General features: G+C 40.4%; 2 protein-coding genes across 4 annotated transcripts in view; one reads left to right on the top strand and one right to left on the bottom strand.

Annotated features, from left to right (window-relative positions):
* Positions 1–1,953: 1,953 nt before the first annotated feature.
* On the bottom strand, positions 1,954–22,096 carry SLC39A6 (solute carrier family 39 member 6). The gene is made up of 10 exons (XM_023207678.1): positions 21,966–22,096; positions 19,098–19,844; positions 17,384–17,564; positions 16,354–16,523; positions 14,908–15,126; positions 9,833–9,938; positions 6,932–7,309; positions 5,331–5,411; positions 3,871–4,061; positions 1,954–2,524 (listed from the first exon to the last, which is right to left on the bottom strand). Exons 2-10 carry the CDS (start codon positions 19,833–19,835, stop codon positions 2,372–2,374), a joined length of 2,217 nt encoding a protein of 738 aa, XP_023063446.1. The 5' UTR covers positions 19,836–19,844; positions 21,966–22,096; the 3' UTR covers positions 1,954–2,371.
* A 570-nt stretch (positions 22,097–22,666) lies between these two features.
* Positions 22,667–27,232, top strand: part of ELP2 (elongator acetyltransferase complex subunit 2) — a 40,919-nt gene continuing 36,353 nt past the window's right edge. For all 3 annotated transcript variants that reach the window (XR_002730756.3, XR_002730757.2, XM_023207677.2), the window contains exons 1-2: positions 22,667–22,929; positions 26,142–26,220. Coding sequence is in view for 1 of the 3 variants with exons in the window: in XM_023207677.2 (XP_023063445.1) it covers positions 22,792–22,929; positions 26,142–26,220 (217 nt within the window). In the remaining 2 variants the exon portion in view is untranslated. The remainder of the gene's footprint in view (positions 22,930–26,141; positions 26,221–27,232) is intronic.

The following is a 27,232-nucleotide window of genomic DNA, read 5'->3' as shown; positions in this document are numbered from 1 at the left end:
TCTCCCTTCAGAATTTCTGTGAAAGAAGGGACAACTGTGCTCACCACACTCCTAGAGGTGCATTTTCAGTTATTACAAGAACTTCCTCACCTTGCACTGATCTAGCAGTGGCACTATGGTAGGTCTGTGAGCTTCTGAAGCAGAGTAATCTATTCAACCAAAGAGGATGTTTAATTTCATCCATGTAGGCACCCCCAACCAGGTAATTCTGATACCCATCCCCTTCACTTGGTCTGAGATACAGAAATGCTGGTGACGTGGTCTCTCAGTAAGCCCTAGATGAAGGGGGGATGGTATTGTCCACTTGTTACTGATTGTAGCAAATGCTTCTAATTTTATGTGGCCTTGGCAGTCATTGTGAATATAAGCTGGACTTTCCCATACAGAAGCAGAGCTCAGTCACCCTTGACAGTTTCCAGTTCTCTGTCTCCCAGTTCCCCAATGTCGTCCATCCAGATGGCTGCCTTATACAGCTGCTCACTGTCAACCACTTTGCTACGGGACAGCTAGATGCAGCTTGCCTGACTGGCCTCGTTGACCCTCACATGGGCTGTGTGGATATGTCACAGTGACCACCTCTCAGTCACAGCGTGGTCCCCTGGAACTGATGCCTGCTTGCTTTCAACCTAATTGAAACTCCTCATGGGAAACTTGTTTGAATAATGCCCCGGACCCAACATAGGCACTGGCCCACAGGTCCCTCTCTTTCCCTGCCTGCATTTCCTGACCTTCATGTGTGTGGCCTCCAGATGTGCCATGTACTTCCCAGGACCTATAAATAATAATACCTGGAGTCTCTCAAGCATTGAGTCTCATCACAAGCTCTCCATCGTAAAGATCTTAAATTAAAACATTGACTCTCTTGAGACTGTAGAATATTAATAATGATTCTTCTACAGTTTTAGGCCCAGTTGTTTAGAAAAAAAAAAAAAAAAAGGACACCCGAGAACAAACTGTGGACCAATATTTTTTGAAGTACCCTTTGTGATAAACAATTTAAAAACTGAATAAGGCCACCTAATACGATAATATAAATGAATTGATTAGTATACTACAATCCAAATTATAATTTAAAAAATCAGATAGCTCAATTTTTTAGGAACAGAAAGTAGAATGGTGGTTACCAGGGGCTTAGGGAAAATGGGGAGTTGCTGTTGAGTGGGTATAGAGTTTCAGTGTTGTAGCATGAAAAAGTTCTGGAGATTCATTGCACAACATGAATATACTTAAAACTACTGAACTCTACAGTTAAAAATGGTTCTGATGGGAAAAAAATTTTTTTAAAAAGAAAAGAAAACCAGACGTCTGACATCAAGCTGATATAAGGAATTTATTGTGTAAAAAAGAAACATCTAGAGAATGCCACAGATAGGCCTAGTATGGCTACAGTACTGTATATAAAAGACAATTGCTCACAATGATAGCACTGAAGCACTGAGAGATACCAAAGTACTTTCTGAATCGAAGTCAAATGATACTCAGTATGGTTTTAATATCCTCATATATATCAACGTTTTACTACTATGATACTTTTGTAAACCAGGTAACCAGAATACCCAATCAGACAGCTTTTGGTGATATACAACTTGGCAATCACCCAGTCTGGTGATACGTAAAACTACTCACTGTACTCATCTGGTACATACCCGCACAAACATTCTGAAATTCCAATTTCTTGGTCAAGTGATATGTTGCTTGAACTCATTAAATATATTTAGATTTCTGTATTATACAAAGTTAAATGTACAACTAAATTAGTATATGAAAAGTGCTCACTATGTTTTACGGGAAATAATCCTGACAGAAATGTTTAATGAATATACTCTATACTAATTCTGCCTTTTTATACTTAATTCTAAATTTCTCCCCTGTAATTTACAACAAATTTTGTGATTTTTATAAGAATCTATGCCTCCCCAATTCTCAAGATTCTTCTCTTTTCCTCCTTATTTCTTTGCTTAAATTCAGTATAAGCTTTCTTGGTATTTTAGGCTTCATGCATACTCTTATTCCTAAACACCAGCAGTTCCTTAGAGATCTAAAATCCAGTACAGGAATTACTGTGTTAGTTCTTGAAAAAGCATTAAAGACATTTTTTCCTGAAATATACAGAACATGTCATGCCAAATCTGTTTACATAATAAAATGGTAATACCAGTGAATTGCACATATAGATTTTATCTCCAAGATAGAATAACTTAAATATTAAAACGTACCTTTAATTGACTTTGTAACAGACGGCAATATTCAATACAAAAATCACAAAACCCACTAACTTTAAATGCTGCATAGTACAGCATACAAACTCATCTCCCTATAAGCTATTCAAACTATGACAACTTTTTAAGCTACTCTAGCATTTTAGCCATAACTAGAAATTTATACGAAACACGATTTTATGTTCAAATATGGAAATAAGTAACATAATTCCAAAACCCAAAAGCATCCCAGCATTCTGTAAAAAGAAATATCCCCAGCGACTACATCCGTGGTCACTAGCATCATTGTGCAGCATTTCAGGTACCTTAAAAAAAAAAAGGTAAGGGAAAATAAGAGTGACATTTAAGTTTTTAGAACTACAGATTAGTTTTTAGAAAAATTTGTAGGACAGTATACTAGCTTTATTTGTAGCTGGATATACTGTGAGTTAATTCCTTAAAACATGATTACATACATACTGACTCTAGCTAATAATGTCACACAGCATTTCCTAGCAGTTTAACAATGACTACTCATGATGTTCTGGGCAAGAAAAAGTTTGTATTGGTTCAGTGTGCTCCACTGGAAATTGAAAAGCTACATTGATTTCCCTATTTCAGTTACTGGCTGCATATCTGAACTGGATATAACATGTAGTTTGTCTTTAGTTCAGAGATAGAAAACCTTATACTATATAAGATATATATTGTCTTTGATTGCATACAAAGTAAAAAATAAAAATAAAATAATAAAATACAATTTTAGCAGTAAGACTGGCTGGGATTGTTTTGAGGACATTAGTGACAAAAAGATATGACTCCTTTGTTGACTAATAAACTAAGCATTCTGAAGTATACAGCATGCCAACAATATGTGTCTTGTCCTAGATTTCCTACAAATCTATAGAAAATTCACTGCCTGATTACTAAGATCATACCCTAAAACGATACATCAGAAGGATGTAGGTATTTTTGTGAATCCTGATACATATTAAGCAAGATGAAGGTACGATCAACAATCCAAAAAAAAAAAAAAAAACTCTGAAGAACCTATATTCTTATATGTCACAAATTTCTGAATATAGAATCACTTCTCATAATGACCACATTTAAAACCTTTTTTAAAAAAATGATTTTTGTTTTGAGACAGTCTTTCTCTGTTGTCCAGGCTGGAGTGTAGTGGTGCAATCTCAGCTCACTGCAACCTCCACCTCCTGGGTTCAACTGATTCTCCTGCCTCAGCCTCCCAAGTAGGTGGGACTACAGGCACATGCCACCACCCCTAGTTAATTTTTTTGTATTTTTTAGTTGAGACGGGGTTTCACCATGTTGGCCAGCCTGGTCTCGAACTCCTGACCTCAAGTGATCTGCCCGGTTTGCTCTCCCAAAATGCTGGACTAACAGGTGTGAGCCACTGTGCCCAGCCAGAAAAAAAGAAAGAAAAAAGAAAAAAGAAAAAATGCTATTCTATTGAGCCTATAGTCCTAGCTACTCAGGAGGCTGAGGTGGAAGGATCATTTGGGCTCAGGAGTTTGAGACCAGCTGGGCAACATAGCAAGATTCCACTTCCTGCTCCCCCAGAATTGAAAGAGAGAAAAATGTGAGGCTTTACCGAATATTTTCTCTATTTTATTGTTGGTCAATAATGTAATAAGATTTCTTAAAAACTTACCATATCAACCAGAGCAACATACATGAATAAGCCAGCAGTAAGTGCAAATATCCACATAGAAACATTTTCAGCATAATGACCAATGAAAATTCCTGTTGCCATTCCAAGATACGCCAGCATGGCTGACAAAGCATTATAAAGGACAGCCTGTTTAACGGTCATGCCAGCCTTTAGTAAAACAGCAAAGTCACCTTTAACAGAACACAAAAAAGGAGGAAAGTCATTGAGAAATCATTTTTAAGACACATACCAAGATACTTCCCAGATTTAAGAAAATTTTCCAGTGTTTTTGAGAGGGGAGAAAAAGAGACAAAATTAAGAATTACCTGGGGTTAAAGCAGTGTTACTCAGTAAATCACCCTAATAGCTGTATAAACTATTGTTTTTCCTTTTTATTCTTCATCATTCAACTTGATGTACAAACTCTTTCTTTCCTTCCTTTTTTTTTTTTTTTTTTCAGACAGCATCTTGCTCTGTCACCCAGGCTGGAATACTGTGGCACAATCTTGGCTCATTGCAACCTCTGCTTCCTGAGTTCAAGCCATTCCCATGCCTTAGCCTCCCGAGTAGCTGGGACTACAAGCGCATGCCACCACACCTGGCTAATTTTTTTATTTTTAGTAGAGACAGGGTGTCACCATGTTGACCATGGTGGTTTCAAACTTCTGACCTCAGGTGATCCCCCTGCCCTGGCCTCCCGAAGTGCTGGGATTACAGGCGTAAGCCACTGTGCCCAGCCAGATACCTTATCCAAAAAAATTTTTTTAAGGCTTACACTTTGTCAAAATGATAAATACTAAAAATTTACTATCGTGGTCTTGTACTGTTTTCAAGGAGCTTGGAATTTGGCCATAAAGAAGGGAGGAATGGGTGAAGAAGACACATGAGATGATCAGCAAATGATAATGGTAATGTATAACTAAGAGCTGAAGAGTTTAACGCTACAATTATAAAAGGAGAAAAGAGACACATGAAGATGGAAATAAGAGAGGGGCTTCATGGGACTTGAATGTGGAACATAAATTAGATGCTGAAGATTATAAGGAATGGCTGAACATACAAAAAGGAACAAAAGTGAAAATGGTATCGGCAGTATGTGTGTGAATATATCTCTGTAAGAAGAAAAACAAGGACGTGAACTGGGATCCAGAACTAGGGAAGGTTTTAAGGCCCAATGACAAAGAAGAACAATATTCAAAACACAACTCATCCACTTCCATTCAATTCCAATGAGATTCTCTTTCTCAGCTTCTGTTAATGGAAGATGATTCCTTTGTATCCTGTAGTCTTATTCACCTTGTATGTATGAAGATGATCCCTGATGTCATCAGTATGCTGGTTAGCAGACTTATGAGAAGGCATGAAATTGATGAAGAAGCTTGCTCAACTACCATAGCAAAAGCCAGTAACACTAGGACGTTTCATCCACCTGGTAAATACAATTTATGTGGTTCTCTTACCTAATTCATGAGGCAACTCATGACAGAACACAGCAACAGAAGTACTTAAACCACTCGATAAGCCTTCAGTAAAAGCAGCACCTGTGTAAAAATCAATCAGAAAAAGTTTGGTTACATTAATTTGTGTGCTTTTTAATCTTATCAGTATGCAAAACGAGGTAACAAAAAAAAACAGTATTTTGGTGTGAATGAACACAAGTTTCCCAACCCAACTCTGTATCTTCTTTGTAAGAAATCTTAAGAGTACATTCCATGAGGTCTAAATTTCCCAAAGGAAAACATCAGGCATGAAAGAGAAGGGAAGGTTTTCTATGCTTTAGAGTAAGTGGATAAAGTTATACAAATCTGGGGAGTGACTGCTACCATATAAAAGGCATATTCAAGGATATAAAATAAACTGTTAAAAAGGTTTAGGAAAAAACTCTCCTGTCAAGGATATAAACATGTTTCGCTTGCCTCAGAGGAATTTACTATGTAAACAGATCTGTTTACATTTATTCTTTCACTATCTCAGTGAGAAAACTCTAAGACAAATAGCTGTCCCCTTTTAAAAAGCTGACATAGTATACAATCAATCAATTATAAACCATGACTGTGTTTTTTTTTTTTTTTTTTTTAAAGAGATAGGGTTTCATTCTGTTGGTCAAGTTGGAGTTCAGTGGTGAAATCATAGCTCACTAGAACCTCAAACTCCCGGGTTCAAGCATTCCATCTACCTCAGCCTACCAAGCAGCTGGGACTACAGGTGTATGCCACCATGCCTGGCTAATTTTTTTTTATTTGTAGAGATAAGGTCTCACTATGTTGTCTAGGCTGATCTTGACCTCCTGGGCTTAAGCGATCCTCCTGCCTTGGCCTCCCAAAGTGCTGGGATTAAAGACGTGAGCTACCACACCCAGCCAACTGTGCAGTTGGACGTTCCTCCTTTGTCTGTTTCAGCTCTGCATTATATAGTACGAGAGCAAGAGCACTCGACTCCCAGGGAGCCAAGGCCAGGCCTAGCTATAACACAGCATAGCCTCCTTGGGCAAGTGGCTCCACCTTTACAGGCCTCAGTTGCCTAACTGCATGGTTCCTTCCAGCACTAAATTATTAAAATTTGTAAGTATTCTGTTATCTCCCAATTGTGGTATAACAATTTATTAGCAAAAGTTCTATAATTCTTCTTAGGATAGAGATTGGTAACTGGACTTAGATGTATGAAGATTTCTTTAGCATAAAAGATGACAGAAAATATAATTTTATTTTTATAAATATTACTTACATTATCGATAAGGGAACTTCAATGTATAGGGAGAAAAAAATCTCATACATGCATCATACAAATTAAAGGCTGATCTTAAGACCTTGCAATTTAAGAACAGCTCTTGACAGTTACAATTTAGGTTGTGGACTAGGCACAATTCCTAGCATTTAATCATACCTAACATTTATCAAGTACTTCATTGTCAAAGTAGTAAAAGAAAAAAAAACATTTTTATAATCTTGGAAGTCACTAATATCCTCATCTAAACTAATCTATTCTCTGTTAAAATTTGACTAGGTGTTTAATGTGAAAATTTCAGAATCAATCAACAAGGAACAAATATGTAGACATATACCAATTGCTAGGCCATCGCTGAAATTGTGCAGGCCATCACCCATTATCACCATCCAGGCCAGAGTGGCGATGCCGGCATCTTTCAGCTCCTCCCGAGAGTAGCGCTGGCTGTGACTGTGAGGATGGTGGTTTTGGTGGTGGTGGTGATGGAGAATATGATGGTAGTCATGATGGTGGTGAATGAGATCGTCTGACTGGCCAAGTGTATCGTGGAAATGTGAATGGCATTTATTCTTGCACCCTCTGGGTACATATTCATTGTAGACTTCCTGTGGATGAGCATGAGCTATCATGACCTCTTCTTCTTCCAAGATTGCAGGCTGCTGAGAATCAAAGTGCGAGGGCTCTTGTGAGTCTGCTCGTAAATAGCCTTCAGTTCCTAGGAATAAACATAAAGGGTATGGGGCAGTTAGAAGGCTTTGTTAATGGACTTGGAGACATTTCAAACCTCACTGAAAAAGTCAACAAAAGATCTTAAAGCATGATAACTCCTTCATATATGCAGAACTAGACATTAAAGTATTACTAATGAAAAACATCAATATATTTTAATGAATTCCAGAAATAGAATGGTCTCAAATATTAAGAATGGATTTTAAATGTTAACCTTCAGTAACTACCTCTCAGATTCTCCCTTAATTTATTCTGCCTCCCTACCTTTTTAAAGATGTCTTTTTTCCTCATCCTAAGAGAAGAACCTGCTTGTTTTAGAAAACTTGTTACATTAGATATTTAAAATATTTATTTTAGAAAAATATCTTAGAGAAGTAATGAAAATTAGAAATAAAAAAACACGAATAATCCTGCCATGTGACTTCCTTTTTTGGAAGGCAAAATTCAAGGAAAAAACAGAGAATCTGAATTATTTCATCATCACCAAGAAGCAATTATTATCTATTTGTGCAAAGGAAAATAAATCGCCACAATAAGGTTACTTTTTTTCTCCTGTACATAGTTATCAATTTTCTTGGAACCATCCCTGACACTGCAGTCCATTTCTAGGGCAGGTATTTCCTCCTCATCATTACACATTTCACTGGAGTCCATTTAAAAATCTGAAGAGGGGGTCAGGCACGTTGGCTCATGCCTGTACTCCCAGCACTTTGGGAGGCAGAAGTGGATGGATCACAAGGTCAGGAGATCGAGACCATCCTGGCTAACATGGTGAAACCATGTCTCTACTAAAAACAAACAAAAAAAAATTAGTCGGGTGTGGTGGTAGGCGCCTGTAGTTCCAGCTACTTGGGAGGTTGAGACAGGAGAATGGTGTAAACCCGGGAGGCGGAGCTTGCAGTGAGACCGGATGGCGCCACTGCACTCTAGCCTGGGCGACAGAGTGAGACTCTGTCTCAAAAAAAAACCAAACAAAAACAACAACAACAAAAAATAAAAATAAAAAACCAAAAAAAGGGAACAGATGCAGGAAGAACAGCGAAAGCATTTTACTTGGTCTTCAGAGACAAACAGCATGTTGGAGAATATACAGTGGACAGGAAACCATACAAATAGGTAGTAGCAACAATAAAGTTGTTCTCTCCCCTCAGTCAACAACTGTCTATTACATACCGATACTAAGCCAGGTACTCTAGCACTAGGCAGTAGGGAGAGACTGGAGCATGACAAAGTGTCTGCCCTCAAGAAGCTTATCTAATCTTGTGGGGAGACAGCCACTGAGCAAGGAAACACAGGTATAAAAAAGGTACTGGAGGCACTGGTTTTAGAGAAGTGCAATATGGAGAGTGACTGGGAGACCTGTTGTAGTTGGGTGCTCAGTTCTGGCCTCTAAAGGAAATATCTGATTTGACACCTGAACAACAAGAGGAGAAATTTATGTGATGGTCTCAGAGAACAGTACTCCAAGCAGAAGGAATAGTGAGTGCATGGCCCAGAGACAAGCCTTATGTGCTCCCAGGGTCAGCGGGGCTGGAGCACAGTGAACAATGTGGGAGAGTGGTGGGCTCCGCGGGACCTTGAAGATCATGGCAAGGAGCTGGGTTTAAAATATGAATCTTAACTCAGTCTGTCTGACAAGATATGCCAAGCAAACAGCCAAGTTTCAGTAAAAACATGGTAGATACAACCTTAGGCAAGTGATCAAAATTACCACCACCAATACGTGACAAAGAATCATATCAGGTGGCACACCATGTCACAGAAAAGGATAAGTACCATTTTGTGGTTTTTCTGCCAAAACTGACCAACCTAATCATACAAAAATACTAAACAAACCCAAAATTAGAGGCAACTAAATGCAATATTTGATCCTGAATTGTACTCTGGAACAATATTTTGGTGGCGGTTGGGAGGAGTGTTGGGGTAAAAAAAAAAAAGCACTATTAAGGCATTTGGAACAAAAGAATAACATCTACAGAGAATGGCACTGTATCAATATAAATTTCCTGATTTAATAATTAAACTCTCATTATATGAGAGAATGTCCATTTTCCTAGGGAACATACACTAAAGTATTTAGGAGTAAAGAAACATCATGTCTATAACTTACTCTCAAATGGTTTAGAAAAAAAGTGTGTGTGTAGCTGGCCCTTTAATCACTAAAAATTAAAGAAAAAGGTGTGTGTGTGTAGACAGAGCTAGAGAAAAAGAGTGAGAAATAAATGTGTGGTAAAATAACCGGGGAATATGAGTGAATGGGATACAGGAATTCTTTGTACGATTCTTGAAACTTTTCTATGAGTATGAATTTACTTCTAAAGTTACAGGAAAAATAAATGTAAATATACATAAAACAACTTACTCACTGGCAATTTTTTAAAAAGTATGAGATACTGAAAAACCCAAAACCAAAGGACATGGTCCCATTTCTTCCAGATAGTCCAAGTTGCCTGCAAATCATACAGCAATGAACTCCTTCTAGCCCTAAAATTTACGCATAAGAACTTACGATCATCTGTATCTACTTTCTCCTCATTTGCTGAAAGTTGAGATTCATACTTGGACAACTGCTTCTTAATCTCCACATCATCATCATTTTCGGGTTTCTTCTGATTCTAAAATAGTAAAGGAAAACAATACTGTAAAACAGTAATTTGTTTATATATATATACAGCTTTTGATCAATAACCAGGTAAGCAAAAGACACAGAATGCCCCTACAGTCATCTGCTCTAAGCATAGTCCCACACTAGCAGCACAATATCTCCTGGGAACTTGTCAGAAATGCATACTTCCGGCTGGGTGCTGTGGCTCACGCCTGTAATCGCAGCACTTTGGGAGGCCGAGACAGGCAGATCACGAGGTCAGGAGTTCGAGACCAGCCTGGTCAATATGGTGAAACTCCATCTTACTAAAAATACAAAAATTAGCTGGGCGTGGTGGCACGTGCCTGTAGTCCCAGCTACTCAGGAAGCTGAGGCAGAAGAATCGCTTGAACTCGGGAGGCAGAGGTTGCAGTGAGCCGAGATCGTGCCACCGCACTCCAGCCTGGGTGACAGTCTCAAAACAACAACAACAACAACAAAAAACCCAGCTAGGGGCATTTCCTTCAGGCATCTAGTGATCTGGTAACCACCTGCCTGGCTGCCTCCATGCCTCTTCTGCACATTGAAACCCCATACTTCTCATACTTTTTATAACCTAAAACTATAGTTTTTTAGTTATTAAAATAAAACACTTTTCTTTAATAAAACACCATTAACATGATTTCTCTTTTAAAACAAGCCTCTATTAACCTTGAATTCATCACTGGGCTTTAACCATCCCAAATACCATATACCAGAGAAATTGTACCTAAGTCCAAGCAGCCTCTATGTTGCATAAAGGTCACTGTTTGAACAATGGTGCCTGTGTATCATCTACTTAGACAGAACACTTAAAATAAAGGTTTACACATAAATAACAGATTTCTTATTTGCAGTACCTTTAAATATGATGATCACCACCATACCTAAGATTTCATTCGAGCTCTAATAGCATATCAAGTGTCTATACATTCTTAGGTTTTAAGAGCTTTTAAAGGCAAACACACACACAAATCTTTACACTTATCCTAAATATAATGCCTCAATCACAGAAAGTACTTAAATATTTGTAAAAGTAAATGAACTCAGGGTATCTTAAATCATTTATGCTGGTGCTTTATTTCTCATTGGGCAATTGTTCTAGAAGGTAGAGTTTAAGAAATTCTTTCATTCCATAAGTATTAAGGGCCCATAATGTTCCCTATGCTAAATGCTGGGAGTAGAACATAAAATAAGCCCCACACAGTCTCTGTTCTCATGGAGCTTATTGTCCACAGGGAGAGGGATTTTACACAGGTAATGATTATACACTTCTTTGACTATAATTTTTGACACATTTTATAATAGAAAAGAACAGAGTGCTATTAAGAGTGTACAATAACATGACCTCAATAATTTCCAGGTGGCCACTGAAAAAATATAACCTATACCAAGACCTAAAGATAGGCAAGAATTTGGTGGGGAAGGTTGGGGAGGCAGCATTCCAGGCAGGGAGTAGCACCTGGAAGGGGTCAGCACTGCTCTGGAACTCAAAGAAGTACAAGCTGGCTGAGGCCTACTAGGTCGGAGAGGGTGGCCAGAGATGAGGCTGAGGCAACTAAAGGAGATCAGACAACAGAACTCTGTTAAGAATAGTGGGCTTTGTCCAAAAACTTATGCAGTCACTGAAGGAAAGATTCCAAGTAGTGGTGGGCAACCTCATCATATTTTCATTTAAACAAATCACTGCCTGCTCTGTGAAATCTAGATTGGGAAAAGGAGGAAAGCAAAATAATGTGGACAGGCTCCTACTAGGAAGCAATAACTGTCACTCAGGTGGGAGATAACCATGGCTTGGACTAGAATGACAGCAAGAAAGATGGAGAGGAATGGAGTGACCGTGGACATACTTATTAAAACTTGGTTGGATATGGGGATGAGGGGAATATCAGAGATGATTCTCTAGTTTTCAGCATCAACAATAACCTTCATTAGCAGAAGGTTAACCTTAAGTAGCAGAAGGCAGGTAGCCTAAAAATATGATATATAGAATCTCCCAGGGATGCAGGATGGACTTCTTAAGAAAAATCTTAAGTAAAATGCCCTGTTATGAGCTTGAAGAATTCCCCATACTCACAATATAATGAATAGTATTTTTCTTTTAGAGATAATTAGATTAAAAATTATTAAGTAACTTTAATATCTGGATGCCTTTAACAAAAGATAAACTCACCATATTCCAAAAAGGGAAGAGAACATGTAACATTTGCAAAACTCCTATGGGAAGTCTTTGTCTAGAAATTATGCTTACTTGCTGTTTCATGCTCCTTAAACATTGAACATTTATTACCATCTATCATGTACTAGACGCTATTCTACACATTGGAGACAGAGCTGTAAACAAGACAGATCCTGGCTTTTAAGACCTTACATTATAGTAGATACTATTTTAAAGCAGAGCGCATCAAACTACTCTATAACCCACATTAATATATGTAATGTAAAACAGTAATATATATATAATATTACTGTTGCATTTAAAAATATTGGTTATGACATACAGATTGATTTTATAACTCACTAACAATCTAGAGTTATAACCTAGAGTTAAAAAAGAAAAAAATATTCTGTATCAGATAACAGAGGGCCTATTTCTTGGAGTCCTAGGTTAAAGAGTGCTAAGTTAAAGAAGAGCTATCCTTAGCTGGGCATGGTGGCATGAGCCTATGGTTCCAGTTACTTGGGAGGCTGAGATGGGAGGATTGCTTAAATCCAGGAATTTGAAGCTTCAATGAACTATGATCATGCCACTGCACTCTAACCTGGGCAACAGAGCAAGATCCTGTCTCTTAAAAAAAGATCCTGTTTTCTTAAAAAAGGAAAAAAAGAAAAGAAAAAAGAAAAGCTGTATTTAGGTAAAACTTGGAAACAAAATTGAAATGAGAATGTTAAATAAATTTTGGCATTTTGACCCAGACATACCGTTAAGAAAAAAACCAACCCATCCCCAAGTCTCCCAGAATGAAAATTGATCTTTTTTTTTTTTTTTAATGTAAGAATAATTGCAGAAGACTTAAAGAAGTAGGAATAAACTAGTCCATATATGACAGGTAACCTAAAACTATGATATATGGGATCTCCCAGGGGTGCAAGATGGCTCTCTTAAGGAAAATTCTAAGTAAAAAATGCCTGAAGAGCTCACAGCACTCACCATATAATGAGTAGCTTTTTTTTTCTTTTTGAGAGAATTAAATGAGATTAGAAACTATTCAATAACGTTAAGAAACAGTCCAAGGGAAGCAATTGGGACAATGGGAACACAGAAGATGACTTTCTTGATTAAGAAAAAATAAGCTATTCTTATTTTACTTCTTCCCTCTATATTTAGGTGCACTAAAGAGAGGGTTCCAAATTTTTAATTTGAGGTTTCAGTGAATGTTAAATCCCTAAAAGCAAATACTCCTAGTATGTAAACACTCTCCTGTTTACACATGCATTTGTTTCCCACAGTGAGCTCTATGCTCAGCAAGAATCAACTGTGCTAGTTTTGAAACCTCTTCACGCCAGTTATATTTATTACTGTAACTGCACCGTTTAATTACACATTGCTCAAACAATGAAATGATGGTAAGGAGTTACTTCTTTTTTGGGGAATAGAGGTGGGGTCTTGCTATGTTGCCCAGGCTGCTCTCAAACTTCTGGCCTCAAGCAATCCTGCTGCTTCAGCCTCCCAACGTGCTAGGATTATAGACATGAGCCACCGTGCCTGGTAGGGGGATACTTAATTCCATGAACACAAAAGCTGAATGCTTGGAAGATTCAAAGGCAAGGTGCTAAAAAAAGATATCAAATTACATAAGGCTACCACTGAATAAATTTTTTTTTAATTTCCAAAACCTAGATTCTACATTCAGAATAGCTTTAAGTGTGTAATCTCTTGTTCAATTTTAGAGAGACCAAAATTGGAAATCATAGATGAAGCAGCATGGCTGATAAAGAAAAAACGAAAAGATAATACAGAATACAGAACTCTAACTCGACGAAAATCCTGGTCAATACCAAATGACCAGAATATGAGTGTACAGATGTATTAGGTTAGATTAAAATGTTGAGATGTGAACACATCATTTTTTTTTTTTTTTTGAGACAGAGTCTCACTGTTGCCCAGGCTAGAGTGCAGTGGTGTAATCTCAGCTCACTGGAGCCTCCGCCTCCTGGGTTCAAGCAATTCTTGCACCTCAGCCTCCCAAGTAGCTGAGATTACAGGCATGCACCACCTCACCTGGCTAATTTTTGTATTTGTAGTAGAGATGGGATTTCGCCATGTTGGCCAGGCTGGTCTCGAACTCCTGGCCTTAAGCGATCTGCCTGCCTTGGCCTCCCAAAGTGCTGCGATTACAGGCGTGAGCCATTGCACCTGACCCACATTATTTTTAAGAGTCTCCTGACAGTCTTCTGAATGACTTGCCTGATCATATCAAATAAAAAGTGGCAAATTACCATAGGGGACTCAAAAGTGTTTTTTCGGCCAGAAAGAAAGAGCCTATTGTTTGACTTCATACCATTTCTAATCCAATTTGCAAAGGGCAAGACTCTAAAAGTGACATACCCTTTAAAAGAAAACAGAACATTTAGCTACTGGGTGACTAATTAGAAATTAATCACATTAGTTAATCATAATTACTAATAAATGTTGATAGTGTATCCATGTATACATGACGCTTCTGGTCTTCAAGGCCCTGCTGGTACCTTGTCTGGTCACTTATACAGACGTTCATCCTTCCCTTTCTTACCCTGTCATGAGTTTCAAAAGAATAGCAAAGATAGAAAATTTCAGAGCTATTAAGATATAGAAATGCTCCTCACAAACATCTCTGGGACCAAAAAGTACTTCAAGGGTACTGAACTCCCTCTCAAATAAAGCTCATACAACCTGGGCATGCTAGTCTAACAATCTAGTTAGAGTACTACTATAAATAAATGTCTGAAGCATAGTAAGTACTCAGCATACTTTTTCTTACCTTTTTCTTCTTATCTTTAAATTGTTTGATCAATGTGAGGACATGTTCAACAAGAAACATGAAATACAGGCCTCCTAGAGCTGTCAGACCCTTCCATGTGGAATCAAAATAGGCACTTTCTTCTATGTTTTGAGAAGACAGATGACTGAAAAGTGGTCCTCTTTTCATTTCCATTGCTGGTTCTTCATGGCTATGACTATGGTGGTGACTTGCATGAGACTGAAGGCAAAATAATTTGTTATTTATAAATTCATCAGTTTCACACAACGAGTCAGAAAGTTGGCTAGGTAAGGTCAAAACTGAAATCATTCAGTTAAGCAATTATTCAGATATTTCAGAGACGAGGTGCAGTTTAGGAAATTAAAAATAAAATGACCAATGAGTGGCTAGCTATCTAGAACTTAATGCATGCCATGTACTTCAGATACATTCCCAGTGACCCTCATAATACAAAAACAGTAAGCATTTTCAATGCGTGACAAATTACCATGGCCACAAATAACAGGAATACTAGACTTAATGTGCACAGTTTCTACTGCTTATATTCCCAACTGAAAAGCCCATACCAATGTCATCAGACTAGCATTGTAAGAAGCCTAGTGTGTGTGTGTTGGGCCCTGACAGGTACCCGAGATCCAGGTGTACTGCTCTAGCACCCTGTAGCTGAGTAGAGTAGTAACTACCGCTATTGCACACTAGGGAATCGGGTGTGGAACACACTAAGAGACTGGGGGATCACAGAGTATGCCCCATACACATGCCACTTTCTATCAGCAGGTCTTCCCAAACATCTGCCATCTGGTGGTCCGAGAGCTTGTCAGAGCAACATAGTTTTCTTTCACTACTGAATGGAACATGAGATTTGTAGTGCTCTAGGCATGGTGTGATTTCCTTTTCCCAATTACCCGAAAACCTTTAATGGGAATTTAAATAATGAAACACGCATACTTTTTGACTGAGCACCTATTCCAAATATCTGCTGGAAAAGTAAATTCACTTTACCAAACTTGTTTCATGTGTCATGAAGTGTAAATCTCTAAATACATACACAAACATTCAAGTCTGAAGAAAACCTCCAAGTTTCTTGGGTACATAAAGGGTCACATATTTTATTTCTGTGGCAATTACACAAACAGATAAAGCAGATAACTCACATTGCTGCAGTACCTCACAGTACTAATAGCCTGGCAGAATTTGTCTCTTTTTATTAAGTGGGTTTCAAAAAGTTAAATTAGTCTGTGTTTTGTAAAAGGAAAGCAAAAAATTCACAAATGTATTAAGATCCAGCAGAAAAATACAGATTTCACTTACCAAATATATTTTAAAATAAGCCTTTCTAAACCAAATGTCTAACATTTTATACAAAAAATTCTAGTATAAACCAAAACATATTATTTTTTCAGTGTTGAATAATCAAACACTAACAGGAAAAATTACTATACTTACATGCGGAAGAAGGTGTAAAAAAGCATCACCACTCAAAGTCCCAACGGCCAGTGCAACAAGGAAACTCAGGAGAAATTTGAAAAACACCCGATTCATGAGAGGCACTAAGATAACCCCCAGCAGAGACAGGAAACTGATGATGGAAATGGCTATAAAACCACCAACCCAGGCTGTCAAACAAAACAAAACAGAAAAAAGAAAAATTATACAATTAATAAACTTCACAAGAAAGACTTTTGGAGAGTAGCATAAAGCAACATGTAAAAGGAGAGAAGCTAAAAACACACAAATTCAATGTGAATAGGACCTACTGTGGCAATAGCACAATAACCAAGAAATCTGTTGTTGGCTCAAATGAACAACCTGACGGGTACTTAAGAACTCTCCAGGTAAGGAGCATAGCTCCAATGGGAAATTCTTCAGGTTGGGGTGAAAGAGGGAAAATAAATGGTTACCAAGGATGAACTGTAGCTCACTTAGGAACTGAACTTTCAGATTCCCTAAGAGCTAAATTATAAAAGAGTTTTTTTTTTTTTTTTTTCTTAGAGAAAAGGAGAAGAAAATAAAGAGGAGGAGGAAACCAGGAATTCAATAAAGTCCTCAGAAAACAAAGCAGTGATTCCTTCCTCATTACTTTTGAGCAATGCGACCCTACCCTATAGCATAGCTTATCCTAGTTTCACTTATCAATAAGAATGTATCAGTATTAGGTTTCTAAGCAGCATAAATGAACCCAAGACCTCTTCCCAAACAGTGTGACATGATATAAAAATCCCAAATTTCAGGTGATCCTGACACCTTCTTGTAGGATGAACACAGAGAAGTCCTAATTGAAATTTGATTTTCTGGGTTTTTTAAAAGGGCAGGGCTAACACCCCTTCCTTGTTTTCTTCACATTCAAGGCAAAGAACAACTAAGATGACATATGTGGAACTGTACTGGAAAACAAATGGGCTGATGCAAATCTAAGGAAAAGCACAACATAAATGAATCTACTGAAATTGTTTTTACATAAAAAAGGCAATTTTACCTATTTGTAATGAATAGGTCTTTGGAGGGATTTCAGCCTTCTTTTCACTTGTATGAATCAGACAAGATCTAGCATCAATTTGGTTGATGATGGCTGGACAGAGATAGTTGAATTCTGTTGCATTCAGCGGAACCTGGATGCCCATGCCATGAGATGTCAGTAGTTTTGATGCATTGAAACACTGAAAGAAACAAAGCAGTGAAAATCACCAAAAGGCATCCCCACCAGAGTAATGTGATAACACAATACTCTTTTTTACTAAAGCTACTTCTTTACTTCTTTGTTTTCTCGAGTTAATGAAAATTAAAATCAACTTCTGTTTTGAGCACTTTGGAACTTGCCTCCAGCTACCTGGCAATACTATGTCACCATAGTGGTATCCCACCTCTTCTGTCTACCTCATCAGAGAAGCAGTACATCACGAGTCACCTAGGGAGAAAGCCTCAAGTGGAACAAGCATGAGGATAAATGGAGATTCACAAGCCTGTTAACTCACTGTATAAACGTATTAAGGAAATGAGCTTCAATTTCAAAATGGGGTTCATTAGAGATTGAGAAATATGTTGCTTCAGTATTAACGCTATCCTACTTGGCCTAAACAAGTCCAAGACATGCCCCTCTTCTAGTAATGACTCTACTTGCAAAAACTCAGTTCTGTCTACATACCTGGCAAAGTAATGCTCTGCGATGAGAGGATATTAAATTATGCAGATTATTCTTGTGGAGGGCAAGGCTGGTTAATAAAACAAACCTGTACCGGCAGGCAGATGTTTTCAACTAATTGGATGACAAACTTAGTTTGAAGTTATTCCTCTGTGCAATCTCTCCCCCAACCAAAAAAGAAAAAGAAAACAAACAAACAAACAAAACCCAAAACTGGCTTTAGTACCAGTTTCTCATCTTCTGTAAAGACATTTTCAACTCCCACCACAGTTCTCAGTTGGTACTACTCAGAGCAAACTTTATCACCAGGGCTGCTATGGCTATGACCATTACTAGGATTAGTATAGAATTAGTACAGTCACATGCTGGTTTGAATGAAGTACTGAAGTTTTGCTTATTAAACTGTATCAACTAATTCCTTGTTCCTTTTTTTTGACATAATTCCCTGTTCTTGACATCTCTCAGCCAAAGTGAATTATGTACAGTCTGGAAGTCTACTCTAGAAAAACCACATGAACTCAGAACCTCACTGCCCAGACTTTTCCCTTGTCCAGCATGACGTTCATGGAAATTGCTCCAATTTCAATCATTCCTCAGATCATCGTGGACCTTCTGTCAAGTAGGCAGCAGTGGTATTCTCAGTAGTCTTCAGCCCCCTCAGTCACACAATATGGATTCTAACATCCTGCTTTCTAACATCCCTACAATGTGGATTCTAACTCCTGCTTTCAACTCCTCATTTTCTATTTTTTGTTAATAATGTTCACCTTTTATAGACTTTCTCTAAAGATAGCCTTGATATCTTTCTCTACATATTTTATATTCTATATTACAAAAAATTTTAGGAGGCAGCACTATAGTCACCAAAATAACCATTCTCTTAAGTTCTGAATTAGGAATGTTTACAATATAGCAGGCAGCCGAGAAGGTGGAAATTCCCTTTTCAATAACTTCATCATTTTACTTTTACTTTAAACTCGTCACAACTAGAAACAGAGTAGCAGAGACAGGACAGACACACAGGTATATTAAAATAATGCACTCATCTTACCTCCTGAGGATTTTCATTCGTGTTTCTAGAATACATAAAGCCCTTTCGGGGCTCACTCATAGATTCATTTGTTTTCCTACCAGCCAGCCGGCTCACCAGGCTCTTTTCTGTGATACTGGGTGGAGTGGAGCTGCTTACATCTTTGGGGAAGAGTTTTCCAGGTCTTGGAGTCTCAATAGTCTCTAGAAAGTGAGTTCCTTCAGAGACAGTGTTGTACACAGTTGAGGTCACTTCACTAGTACTAACACTGTCCTTGACATTCCTTCTACCATTGGCATGTTCTGGTCGGTGAGCTCCCTTCCCTTGGCTGTTTCTAGGATCTTTACCTGAACTATCTGAGTCATGTTCTGGGCAAAGAGCTTTCCGCTTATTTTTACCAGAAGCAGCATGATTACGGTGAGAGTGATGCTCGTGGTCCGAGTGATGCTCATGGTCCGAGTGATGGTCATGGTCATGGTGTATATGGATTCTTTTAATCTTATCTATGCCTATATTTTGAAGTAATTTTCTGAACCCTTCAACTGACAAAGAATTATTTTCTCCATAGCGGTAGAAAAGCTGTTGTAGATGATACTGCCGTGTGGTAATTGCCAAGTCAACATTAATGCCCGATTCCCAATTCGGACTAATTTTCTCAGTGGTCTGGGGGAAAGCAGCTGCTGATTTTAGTTCATGAAGGGGATTTGTGACGGAGAGGGTGAAGGTCAGGATCAAGATTATAGATAACTTCCTCGCCATTGCACCTTCCTAGAAAAGACAGGAAAAAAAATTAACTCACTTCTAAAACAAATTGAATTAAGAAACCTCATACTGAAAATTAATGTGTAATCAAGTAATCAAAGTTGCCAGAGCATCATGTGGTATGACCAGTGTGGCACTAGGTACTGTGAAGATGGAAAGAACTATAGTCCTAGGCGCTACCCTTGCATTCCTAAAACACATGAAACAACTGCAGAACAGCTAACTGAGTGCTAAGAGACTGCCATTAGCACTGTAAAAGCAATAGTAATTCAGAGGCAGGAGAGATCCATTTGGCCACAGCCATCAACTTCTTACTGAAGTTGAGAATTTATTTGAATGATTATTTGAATCACTGAGGCCAATGATTCAAAATGAAATCTAGGCCAGGTGTGGTGACTCATGCCTATAATCCCAGCACTTTGGGAGGCTGAGGCAGGCAGATCACCTGAGGCCAAGAGTTTGTGACCAGCCTGGGCAACATGGTGAAACCCTGTCTCAAAAAAAAAAAAAAAAAAAAAAAAGAATGAAATGAAATCTAGCTACCTTGATCATCACCATCATTTCATAAAATAATCTTCAAGCACCAAAAAATAGAAATAATAATCTCAATTCACATATTTAAAAAATTTTAAACTAATACACTCTCCTTATATACAAGTCCATTTAAGACCCCTTTCTGCAATCACAATCCTCAAAGGTGCTCAATTTTGCCAGTGTATCCCTCAGGATATTTTCTATGCATACTCAAATACATGTATACTTAATTTTTCAAAAAAGATTTTTTAAAAATTTAATTTTATTTTATTTTTGTGTAGAGAAGAGGTCTCACTATGTTGAGGTCTCACTATGTCGTCCAGGTTGGTTTTGAATTCGTGGCCTCAAGAGATCCTCCACCTCCACTTCCCAAAGTGCTGGGATTACAGGCGTGACCACTACGCCCAGCCTCAAATAGGTGTGTACTTTAAATACACACTGAATCTTTTTTTCCTTCTTGACAATGAATCAGAAACGTTATGTCCATACATAGAATTCTTAAAGTAAACTGAACTTCATGAAAAACTCACTGTAGCATCCTTGTGTTACTACAAACCAGTCAACATTTAATCACAGACTGTTAATAATCCACAGCAGTGTTTGGAACCAAAGGCCTATGCCCCAAGAAGGAGGGAGCAATTGAGTTGGAGCTTGAAAAGCAGAATTCAGTTAAGCAGAGCCAGAATTCAGTTAATTCAGATCCAGTAGGATGTCCAGCACCAACGGTGGAGGTGATGGTGGTCAAACCCACATCTCCAGCAAAAGACGCAGACGTCAAGCTTCCAACTGAGCAAGAGCATGGGGCTATCCCAGGGTCAGCTGTTCTTCTCTGGGCAGGGCTCTCGCATTCATTACCATATCTAAAATACCGGTAATTCCTATTTTGCAAGGCGAATGAGGAAAACACATGAAGGAATGTGTATTACAAGTACTCGTTAAACTCATGTGTTGCACAAGTGCGGGGTATTATACAGGGAACAGTGGGAAATGGAGGTACGGGGTAGAACGACGCTCCTGAAAGAGGAATCTTTGGGGCTTGAAGTTTCGGGAGTTCTTCTACTAGGCAAAAGATAAACATTTAGAAATCATTCCCCGGAGAGAAGCGAGGAGCGGGGTGGGAGGGAACTAGCACAGGGGACAGCTCCGAGCCTTTCTCCAGGGAGGATGCTGAGCGCGGTCGCGGACCCGTTGAAGGATCTCCTTTCCAGCAAGTTGGCGTGTGCTGGAGGAAAAAGGAAAGCAGAGGGGAAGGGCCTTGGAGAAAAAGGCGAGTACAGAAAACGGAGAAGAGGGCACAAAGCTCTCTTCTAAAAGCTTTTTATTTCTAAACACGTCAGTCCCTTCTTCGAATATGGGATGAAAAGTACGGCTCTTTTCCTCAAAAAATTCTCCGTTGCACCCCGAAGCCCATCTGAGCATCCTAAGAAGTCCGCCTCTCTAGGGCGAGCGGGCGCCTGCGGCGGGCTTCCCCCAGCATCCTCTTTCTGTAGCCCCCTGCTCGGTCCGCAGGACACTGTTCTCCACAGAACACCCCCTCCCCGCCCCGCCTCTCTGGCCTGCGGAGCTCCCCTCCCAGCCGCCCTGCTCCCGGACCTGAGAGACACGTCTCCGCGGCCTCGTCGTCCCACGGCCCGGCCACGCGCGCAGGTTTGGTTCCACACGGGCGGTCCAAAGGGCTCGGAACGGGCCCACTGGTCTTTTCAAAAAATCTCTACCAGGCGCGGACACGCAGTGGTTTCATTGGGTTGGCTGCCCCTCGGTCCGAAGGTAGCGCCGCGCAGCCACCCGGCAGCCGCGCCCCTAGCCTTCGCGGAGCTGGAGGACAATCACTAATTACCGCCGCGCGCTGCGCCGCGGGGAACCACCGCCCCCTTCGGCCAGGACTGCGGGGCATGCGCAGTGCGACCCCGGAACCCGGCTCCGCAGACGGATCCGCTTTTCCGTGTGTTCGCCGACGCCGCGGGGGCGTGGCGCGGCCTAGCGCACTCTGAGCAATTTGGAGGTCATTTCCTCGAGGCCCTACTCGCTAGCCAGCGGCCCTGCGGCCAGCTCTGGCCGCTGCTAGGAGCCGGGTCATAAGGGGTAGCGGGATGTTTCTGACGCTGCCCTGGCACATGAGCCCCGGGTCCTTCAGGGAGGGTCCCGAGCCACTCGGGTTTCACTCTTGGGACAAAGGCCTGGCTCGTGCGCGGGGCGGGGCCACGGCCCCAGAAGAAAGCTAGCAGAGCGGGGGCTTTGCACGGGTGTTCAAGAGTGTGGTGGAGCCAGAGGGCCGCAGAGGGGGCGGCGCTGCCTTCGTCTGGCCCGCGGCTGCCTGCGAAACGCGGACCGGGTGATGCCCCGGGAGAAAGCACTCTAGTAGTTCCGCTCCGAGGGCGGAAGTGCGGGTCTCAGTCTGTGCGGTTGACCAGTTGGCGACATGGTGGCGCCCGTGCTGGAGACTTCTCACGTGCTTTGCTGCCCAAACCGTGTGCGGGGAGTCCTGAACTGGAACTCTGGGCCCAGAGGACTTCTGGCCTTTGGCACGTCCTGCTCCGTGGTGCTCTATGACCCCCTGGTAAGAGGTCGCTGGACCCCCGACCCTTGTGCTTTTGGGGCTGAACCTGTGGACGTGCACCGGGCGCGCTGTAGTTGCCGCCCCAGACCTAGGAGGCGAGTCAGGTCGTCTCATGGGAGCAGGGTTTGGGCTCAGAGTCTCCAGTGGACCTATCGGACTCGCTCCTCGCCCCTCACTCTTCGGCGTGTCACGCGTGGCGTCATCCTAGGATCATTGCTGCCCATCACCTGCCAGTAACTTGTTGGTCGCAGACAGAAACCCGAATGATGAGAATCTTACCTGAAGCCTTCTTTGGGGAACTGTAGTACCGTTAATCAATTTGGGTTTTAAAACAATTGAAATTTATATGTAAATTAAAACCATCATCCCACAGGTGCAATCTCATTTCTGTATTTCCTTCAGTTTTGGTTAATGAACTTTTGTTGTATTGAATTTCAAGGAAATGTTACCTGTGTTTTAGCTACGGCAATGGACATTTTAGAGAAAGTGACAGTTTGGGGGAAAGATCAAAGGGGATGGGGATCCTAAGCCCTGGTGAGAAGGCGGGACTTCTCTTGACTTCACCCAGTCAGTTGATTATTTTCTTGGCGCTTTCCTTACCATATTTCTCTAGTGAATAGTTTTTGTATGCTCCCCAGAATTCACTGTAACCCCATTCCCACTGGCTAATTTAGGTCGATACAGTTAGTCTTGCATCTCAAAAGGAGGCTCAGTATAAAAAGTAAAATGTTGAAAATTAAAATACAATGTAGGAGATGGCTATATGTATTTCTGATCATACTGATTTATTGATTTGATTAAAACTTTCATTATTGGCCAGGAGCGTGTCTCATGTCTGTAATCCTGGTACTTTGGGAGGCAGAAGTGGGAGCATTGCTTGAGTCCAGGAGTTCGAGACCAGTTTAGGCAACAGAGCGAGACCACCAGTCTACAAAAAGTTAAAAAAAAGAAATAGCTGGGTGTGGTGGCCTGCGCCTATAGTCCTAGCTACTCGGGAGGTTGAGGTGGGAGGATCGCTTGAGCTCAGGAGTTTGAGGCTGCAGTGGAGTGGGATCACACCACGGACTCCAGCCTGGGCAACAGAGCCAGACCCTATCTCAAAAAAAAAAAAAATTAGTCTCACACCCTTTGCAGATTCAAATATGTATATGAAATATTTTTATCCACATTACCCCATCTTGAGCTTGCTTGCCTCTTCCTGGTTTTTGTTTCTTGTTGTTTACATACTTGAATGGCAAGAGAAAGTGCAAAAAACAAGGGTAAACTTTAAAGGGACCATGAGGCAAGGACCGACTATAGAATGGGAGAGACCACAGCGGACTCTCCATCATCTCCCACAGCGTCTCCTCATCTCTCACAGCGTCTCCTTATCCAGCACCGTGAGCACGGAGCCTTGCGGCATTGCGGCACAGTTCCGCCGTGGCTGGCCACTGGGAGGACCCCAGGAGGGACGGCTCTGGGGGTGGAGTTGTCAGGGAAGCAGGAGCCCGGGAGAGCCAGGGTGACACCATTTTAAAATCAACTCCGTCGTAAAATTAGCAAGGCACACTCTTTGCCAGTCAACCCACGGTCCTGAGATGTTTAGGGCAGAGGAAGCAGCTTGGTAACGCCTACAAGGACAAACTCCCACAAGGACAAAATGTCCAGATGCCCCGATATCACAGGACGAGATCTGCTTTTAAGATGATTATACTCATGCTATGATGTACTTACACACTGAAATGAAATTCTGATTCAGCTGTAGAATCCCATCTTTTTGCAGCAGTTGAACGGATTTGTTCCCATGTATTCCATCAGATTTTAAATGATAACTTGGTGGCTAAGCTAGTGAATTTTAGCCTATTGACAAAGAAGTGTTGAGCCTAAAAAGTACTTTGTCCTGTTAAATATTTGCTGGTTGGGCTTTTTTTTTTTTTTTTTTTTTTTTGGAGTGTAGTGACACAATCTCTGCTCAGTGCAACCTGCAATTTCCACCTCCCAAAATCAAGTGATTCTCATGCCTCAGCCTCCCTAGTAGCAGGGATTACAGGTGTGCACCACCACATCTGGCCAATTTTTGTGTTTTTAGTAGAGACGGGTTTTACCACATTGGCCAGGCTGGTCTCAAACTCCAGGCCTTCCAAAGTGCTGGGATTAAAGGCATGAGCCACCGCACCTGGCCTCGATTGAACTTTTAAGTAAATATGGGAATAAAAGCATGTCAAATGCTAAAATAAAGTTTTGGGAGTGATGCTTATTCAGCAAATCTTCGACAACCATCTGTGGGTTAGCCCTGGGCTGAGTGATGATGACACAAGGTAATGAGTGATAACTTGTGGCCACGAAGAAATTCTCAGTCTAGTGGGAGAGACAGTGAAATACAGTAAATTGCTTTCCAGCCTCAAATAACCTATATGTGAAATATATTAGTTTATGCACATTTGCCTTTTCCTTTTTCTTAGCCATGAGAATTCTAGTTGGTATATTAGCAGATAACAAAGCCATTGCCATTGACAACAGATAGAGAAAGGGGCTGTAAAGAGGAAGGTGCGGTAGTCACAGTTAAAATCTTTAGTGGTGTGTGAAGTATGAGAGCTCCAAATGTGGGGTGAGGTTGGTGAAAGCAGCCTGTTGAGGATCTGTGGGGAGCCTGGCAATAGGCCCTGTAGGAATCTGATGTGTGAGGACCTTAGTAGTTGTGGCCTTGTGACATTGTGCCACTGGGTCTGAAAAACCCACCATCTCATTGGCCATGGCATGCAAAGTGAACTGTGCTTGTACCCATTAATCACAGATTCCTCCATTGAAGGACTTTTTTTTTTTTTTTTTTTTTTTGTCAGAGAAACCCTCAGATTGGTGCAAGCATAGTAGGCCTACTTCCACAAGGAAGCAGCTACTTGTCTAGCTTGGTGTGTCAGGACAGGCTGCCCAGGTGAGAAGGATGTGGGCACTGTAGGAGAGTGAGCAAAAGCAGGTGGATGCAGACCCAAGAGTTCAGTGTAATGGGAGTACAGGATGCTGGGAATGTGGAGTCTCAAGAAAGGCAGGACTGATTTAGAGGAATGGATAACTTAAGCCATGGTTAAAAGTTTATGGATTGAAGAAGGCAAATCGTTTGATGTAATCCTGATCTTTTTACTAGTATCGAAAACACTGAAATCTGTTTTTACTTACTTATTAATTTTTCTGTAGGATAAATTCCAGTTTACTAACTGGTATTTTCTTCTCTAAAGAAAAGGGTTGTTGTTACCAACCTGAATGGTCACACTGCCCGAGTCAATTGCATACAGTGGATTTGTAAACAGGATGGCTGTAAGTATTAACCAGATTGTTAAAGTTGATCTCAATTGCTTTATGATAAAGTATGGTTAGCCATTTTTTTCTCATCACTTCTCTTAATTTAGCATCACCTTATATGATGTTATACAATCAGAGAAACAGAAGAAAAATGGTATTCCCAGTGAGAAATCTGAACTGTATTTTTACTTCGTAGCAGTTGAAGCTTGGATTATACAGCAGTGCTTAGGATGAGGATAGCCCTAGACTTGGGCAGGATCCTGTCCCACTTCCCCAGTTGCCCATAACCTTTGTTAAAAAACTTGTAAGCTGGGCCTAGACTGAGGCTGTGTTTCAGAGACTTGGTTTCTTGGTCTGTTTCTGCCATAAACAAGCTATTGCTTTTTCTTTTTATTCTTTTTTCTTTTATTTATTTAAAATTTTAGATTTTTTTTTTTTTTTTGCCAACTGGTTGGAGACGAGAATATTTATTTTTTTTTAGAGACAAGATCTCACTTGTTGCCCCAGCTGGAATGCAGTGGCTCCATCAGAGTTCCCTGCAATAGCTGGGACCACAAGTGCGTGGCACCATACCTCTCTAGGTTTTTTTTTTTGAGACGAAGTCTCACTCTGTCACCCAGGCTAGAGTGCAGTGGCGCGATCTCGGCTCACTGCAAGCTCGGCCTCCCGGGTTCACGCCATTCTCCCACCTTGCTCTGTAGCCCAGGCTTGTCTGGTACCCCTAACCTCAAGCAATCTTCCCTCCTTAGCCTCCCAAAGTGCCGGGATTACAGGATGAGCTACTGTACCCGGCCAGTTACTGCTTTTTTAGGCAAGACATTGCATCTCTACTGACCCTAGTTTGCACCTTAATAACATCTGAAAAGTAAAAGATTGGACTAGATCAAGGGTGTCTTAGAGGTTTGTAAGACCTATGAGATCAAATTATTTTCATAATGATATCAAGAAGTTATTCACAGTATTCATTCTTTTTTTTTTTTTTTTTTTTTTTGAGACGGAGTCTTGCTCTGTCGCCCAGGCTGGAGTG

Source organism: Piliocolobus tephrosceles, chromosome 18, assembly GCF_002776525.5.
Source record: "Piliocolobus tephrosceles isolate RC106 chromosome 18, ASM277652v3, whole genome shotgun sequence".
Taxonomy (NCBI): Eukaryota; Metazoa; Chordata; class Mammalia; order Primates; family Cercopithecidae; genus Piliocolobus; species Piliocolobus tephrosceles.
This window is presented reverse-complemented; position numbering and strand designations above follow the sequence as displayed.